The sequence below is a fragment of the Triturus cristatus genome, chromosome 3_1 (genome assembly GCF_964204655.1).
Source record: "Triturus cristatus chromosome 3_1, aTriCri1.1, whole genome shotgun sequence".
NCBI lineage: Eukaryota > Metazoa > Chordata > Amphibia > Caudata > Salamandridae > Triturus > Triturus cristatus.
This window is the reverse complement of record NC_140583.1, coordinates 600,012,196-600,018,675: the sequence shown is the minus strand read 5'-3', so window position 1 is coordinate 600,018,675 and position 6,480 is coordinate 600,012,196. Positions and strand designations below refer to the sequence as shown.

The window sequence follows — 6,480 nt, the reverse complement described above, 5'->3', positions numbered from 1 at the left end:
TGGATGTGTAATGCCCCAAATGTCACTATTGCAAGTCCTATCTTTAATAAAATTGTTTTTAAAAAAAATATTAACATTTTTTTTATTGAAGGCATAATGAAAGAAAGAAATTGGAGAAAAGGGCAAGAAAATACCTCAAACAACTACTATGATGATAATGATGCCAAGTGAAAGTGAAAACATAAAACCCTGAGAGAAAAAGAAAACTCACAAAAAAGTGAAAAAACACCAACACTTAAGCGCCAATTACGATGTCATTCAGAAACTCTTCTGACTGAATCGGTTCCGACCGAATACAGTTCTGCGAGTCCGACCGACCGATTACGATGCTTCCCAACATCATTCGGTCAGACTCGCATTGACTTCTATGGGAGTCTGTGTTCCGAATGAGAACACAGGCTCCCATTGAAAAAAAGGAGTGGTTAGGTAAAACCTTGCACCCTGTGGCGGGCACCCCATGGTGCCTGCCACACTGCATGGTTGGAAAGGGGGGGTCCCTTTGGTACATTCATGGGCTCCTACTGGAGACCTCATGGTGAAGGGGGGCCTGCTACGGACCCCCAAAGTCAAATTCCGACAGTCATTTTATGTCAGGTAAACGGGCCGAATCGGAACGGGTGTCCGAATCGGTCATCGTAATCGCTCACTCGGAAACCGTTTCCATAGAGCAGTACGATTCTGCTTCGAAAGACTTGGGCTGTCTGAATGCCTTTCGGAATAGATTCGGAGAGCCCGAACGGTTTCCACGTATCGTTGGTTGGAAATGTATACGATTCGGTCGGAAATATAGGATCCGAATCGGATTCGGAGATTTCAAATCCCATTCGGAGCATTTCCGAACGACATCGTAATCGGCCCTAAGAGTGTTCCAGGATCCCACTCACATGACAAGTTAACAAGAACTGACTTTGAAGTATTAAACTTAAAGTGAGAGGGCACTCTTTAAAAGACTGTCAATGTAAAAAGTTATCAGCCTGCTCTTTTACTCATTACTTAGAAATGTTAAGCAGCAGTTTCTGTTATAGGTGCTCCATTCAGTTTTTGTAAGGGGTATTTTCTAAACAGTCTCTGACTTAATAACATGGTCTTGAGATTCTTTTGACGATGCCTTTCTGCACTTGGCCATCCTGGACTCTTCACCCTTTTTGAGATGGTGGATAGAAAGTGTTTGATAATCCCTGCATGGAGCAGGAATAATTCTAGAGCTTATGTCCATCAATGAAGATCCCAAAAGAATAAGGAATTGCGGTTGAAAGGTTAATCCTGGACATATGTATACACCTGGATCTAATAAAGATTTGGTCTCACTTAAATCCTCAGATCTCTTCTTTACCAAGCTGCATGGATTTGGCCTTTATGAATTCTCGGTAAGGCCATACACATTAACAAAGTATCTACTATTCAAATGATTAGTCCTCATCAAATAATCCATACCTATTTTACAATCTCATACACTCCTGACCAATATTGCATTACTGAAGACAAACAAGCTATCTACCAGCATCAGAGACGCATTCAAACTCCTAACTTTGGTATTAAATGCCATCACAACCTGAAAGTCCACAGTACCTTCCAGATACCCTATCTCACTATTCATTCATACATAAATATGAGACTGTTCTACAGATACTGGTCAACAGATGGCAGCAGGTAAAGGTTCAATTATTTTATTTTTACTTAAACATCTGCCTGTTTATAAACAATGCACATATGAAGATTTCAGTGGTTTTATATTCCTATATCTATCTATCTCCATGCTACTTATATATACACACAAAAATAGCATTTATCTATATACTCTAAACCCGGGTTTCAGTTAACTACCGACTTGCTCAAGATACTATGCACCGATACGATTTTATTGTAAAACATTTCTATTCTAAATGGCATATTGCTGAATAAATATATAAATATGCTTTCTCTTATGTGAACACTGCACTCAGTAAATCAGAACTGCCTGGATTTTCCTAAGGCTCTTGTGAGTCATCAGTCATTCATTCTCTTTACCTACGGGAGTTGTTCTGCCTCCATTCACTTTAACAACTAGGCCTTTTGTGCCGGAACAACATCCAAGCAGATCTCAGCCCTGCCAGCTTTCAAAAGGGCCCTGCAATCCTACATGTTCTCCTCCTCCCAAACTTGAGTCTCACAAATGGCATGCTAGATCATTAATCAAACTGACATAGTAGTAAATGTAACCAACCAATCTAAATTGAGCTATGAATAAATGACCAGTTGCTACAGAAAGCATTTCAATCTGAATTATCCAGTCATCCACCAGTATCATAAGAATCTGTTCAATTGCACACGTGGATATTAATTACAGAAACAGAACTGAATTGGAACACAGACGAAAGAAGCGCTTACTGGAGTGCCAGATTTCAAAATGATGTATAGTATACCACTGGAATTTTTAAATCAAAGTTTTTTATTAATGTTGTGAATAACAACAATATTCTTATTTGAACTGAATTTTTAATGAGCAAACAAAGAACCCACAGGGTTCAAACTGGATACAAAACAAATATTATGAACATTTAAATACAAGACCTTACATCAACGCATTTAATTTTGCTTCGTTCACAGTTGTATTGCATTACCACCAAATGCTTCCATTCCGTACTGTGCTAACAGGATCAATCTGTAGCTTTCTTTCCTGCTTTATAAACATGCTATAACATCCATTTTAATTTCAAAAGGTTTGTAAACATCAAACAAGTCTCACTAAAAAAGAAGTAAGGCCACAGCTTACCTGTAAATAGTTTAGAAAACACAAAACTAATTAACAATCAACATTCCAGTTTACAGAATTCCGTTTGGTAGTACAGTCAAGTTTGTAAACATGTTAGTCACAAGGGAGTGCTACCTGGTATCAAAAAATTGTGTCTATGTGATATTATTCATGTCGACCAATTAATAAAGATTAGGTTTTTTTTCATTTTTCCCTTTTCATGTACTGTGCAAAAGTCAGCAGTCATAAAATACAAATGTCATCTATTAGAGTTGGGAAAAGTAGAAAGTCTAAACTTTAGTTTTCATATTATGATTTATGAGTGGATTTTTAAAAGCAAAGGTAATGCGTCTGTAAAGCCATTATATCTGAGTCCGTCTTATCCAGCAGCTATAATTATAATAAAAAATAAAATAAACATTGAGCTTTTAAGCAAACTCAGACAGTTGCTGATGGATAAGAAAACAAGTTTAATGGAATGGAAGGTGAATTTATCCACCATTTACATCTGATCATTAATGTAATATAGCAACATTAAAATCAGTTTAGGAATCTATTCACTACAGTGTACAACACTATTTATGGTATCTTTATGCACGTTTCTATACTTGCAGCCACACAAGTTCACAGGTTTGTTATAATAAGTTTGCTGCATGGAATATGGGAAAAACCTGTACTTCTAATATGGACACAGAAGAATAGATGAATGTTACAATGGATAGGAAACCAGAAAAAAAAGAACACACCTCCCTGTTACACATATGAAGGTGATTTATTATTTTGTTTTACAAAATAACTTCTGAATCAGTTTCAAGACTCTAGAAATTGGAGGATATTCTACAGAGTGAAAAAGGAGGAGATTTGTTTTAGCGGTTCATATTTGCAAACCACTATATTGTATCAATCGATCAAATGCTTCATTGTTATACGGTTTGGGGCACAACTGAGTAAACATGTGTTTCACGTTTGAAACTAGAAATTATAACCAAATCCACCAGTTTTTGGGAGAAATACATGTACCCAGTTGTACTCCTGTAATACGAAATTATATTTTTGGTATGTTTACCTTTTAGCTGTACAACAACACCTTAAAACAAAACAAAAGGATAGTTATTTTCGTTAGAATTAAAAACAATTGGTTTTCTGATTGGGTTTCTGATACAAACTATCAGAGGGGTCAGGCTGACAGCATCTCTTTTACTTAAAATGATGCAAGTAATGCCTAAATGGCAATATTTGTTTATGGCTTAATAACCCAACATTAAAGAAGTTAGATAATACCAACACAAAGAATCTTTGTGCCAGACTAGAAGGTGCTCAATACATACCCGTTCTCAATATTTTTGGAAGGCACATTCATTTTTATGTTTAAGGCTGTAAATCTACTGATGACCATAAACAAAAACAGAACTCAAAGGTTTTCTTATTGCCATTTGAATGATAGAGTGAATAAATTGCTTGTTATGTTTGAACATGCACAGAAAGAACAGCAGACCAGCAACCTATACCACAAGAATGTCAATGAATGCTGTGACTTTGCCAGTGCAAATGCACACATCAGTGACAAAAAAGCAAGAAGCAATAGACACAGCTAAATGTATGTCTTAAGAAAATTATTTGCTGCTTTGGACTGGTGCTACTATTTTAACAAACCTTCGAGACATTACGGGACACAACTTGATAGGTATGCATGGGAATAAATATAATACTTTGGGCTTGCTTTAGAGTTTGGGGCTGGGTACACTGTGACAAATGAGACTGATATCCTGTCTGCCTTATTACATGCATCACCGGATATAATGTACTTCTAATAGGGCGAACATGATATTTGGCATGCTGTGACAGAGAAACCCCTACGCCAAACACTAAATCAGGTGCTTTGCATACAAACATTTAAATTCACAAACATTTCCAACAGGTTATCCAACACAACTTAATTACGGCATCGCTCAAAAAATATTCTGCATGACCAGCTGTTCAAAATGGTTTCCCATTCATTATAAAAAGAAAATATAAAAATTTCTATTTGCATCGGCAGTATAATGATAACAACTTAATCTGAAACCAGATGCTGCTTCAACAGAAGAGTATAGTCCACTTTACACATGGGAAGTACAAATAAAACATCATTGTGTGGTAAGAAGCAATTCATTAAGACTCTCAGAAATAAGTTAAAATAGATTGCATTAAAAAACATATCCAGTACATTTCAGATAAACAAGGAGATGTTAATATTTAAGAAAACATTAGAAAAGCAACGTAAATAAGTTCTTGCTCAGAGACGGTAAGGCATTTAACCAATAGCATAGAAAAGGGAAGTGTGGAAGCTTTCATTAACAAAAAGCACAAATAAATCCAATTAAATGCTTCTCTTGCTACATCCATTGGATAAGGTCCAACTTGTTTCTTTAAAAGATGCATACAAATCTAGATACTATATCCCAAAGTTTATGCGAGGTAGAATAACAAAAGGTTTTATGTTATGCCTTCTGAACAAAAGCTCCCTATATACCAAAACCTATTAATAATCGCAAGTAAGACGAGGAGACTAAATAAGAACAGAATAAAAGCAGATTGTTTTCCCTTTTCAGATATGTGATGTACCTATAAGGCAATAAAGGCCACTTGGTTTGACTTACATAAAATATAAATAACATTGTTTTTCCCAGATGTTTAACCTTTACTTTCAAATTGAACATATATTACCCATCTCTATCCAATTAAAGAAAAGTACTTTATTGAAATGTTTAACTGAGCTTTAGGTTGTCTGTATACTTCAGAGCTTAATTCTGCCCCAAGACATATACCATATAGTGCAAAGATTTTGACATTTTTTCAATCCCTGATTCCTTTTGGACTAAGTCTTCCCTTTTAGATTTTGAAAATAAATGAATGGAGTCAAGGTTTCTTAGAAGAACCCTTTCCCCTAAAGTTTAGAACTGGGGCCGCACACCTTATGCACACATCACTTGTCCTTGCACTAAGTATATACATCATGCTTGACCTTCCTCGCAGTTCTTCATTTTTCTTGGACTCAACTGCTGGGGTGCATCAGATGACATTTGCTAGCCACTGCTTAAGTTGTAGAAGAATAAGCAACCAGCACTATCGAAGGTCAAGGTGCAGAATACCAAGGTTGCGTAGTCTTGATTCCACCTCATACCTCTTTAATCCACCACAGGACACTCCCAGCCTCTTTATCTCATCTTTGCACGTTATTTTTCATCCCTGTTTTCTCCCTTTGTCAGTGTTTTTCCATCTTTCTTTTCCTCTATCTTTCTCTCTCTTGCTCTGGATCAAAGTTTGTTGAGGAACAATAAGTGCGGATCTTAAAAAAACATGAGAGCTGGTTGGCCTCACTTGCAATCACCAGCTCAAACTGAAGACTGCTGCTGCCTGTGAAGCAGTCTTGAGATGCTATACGTATTCCTCCACAAAAGGCCTTTATTTTTTTGCCAACAGTCCTTTGGTCATTGTCACAGATCAATGGAGCCAAGGAAATGCAAAACAGTAATGTTTAAATAAAATACATTGCACAGGATAATTATTTGCATCTGCTTTAGATTATGAAGGAAACACTTTGCTGATGTTCTTCTGTTTCACTAGGATGTGGATCAACCTGTGAAGGAAAGCACAGAATGCTAACATTAGAACAACTAGTGCAATTTGAGATTAAAAAGTTCACTTCTACAATGGCCACAACTCTTCTTTCTTCCACCAACAAACACAACCGCCACTAAAACACCATC

General features: G+C 36.5%; 1 protein-coding gene across 2 annotated transcripts in view; it reads right to left on the bottom strand.

Annotated features, from left to right (window-relative positions):
• Positions 1-2,410: 2,410 nt before the first annotated feature.
• ARRDC4 (arrestin domain containing 4) overlaps positions 2,411-6,480 on the bottom strand; it is a 293,969-nt gene continuing 289,899 nt past the window's right edge. For both annotated transcript variants that reach the window (XM_085644504.1, XM_085644505.1), the window contains exon 8: positions 2,411-6,350. In XM_085644504.1, coding sequence (XP_085500630.1) covers positions 6,291-6,350 — 60 coding nt within the window. In that variant the 3' untranslated portion in view covers positions 2,411-6,290. The remainder of the gene's footprint in view (positions 6,351-6,480) is intronic.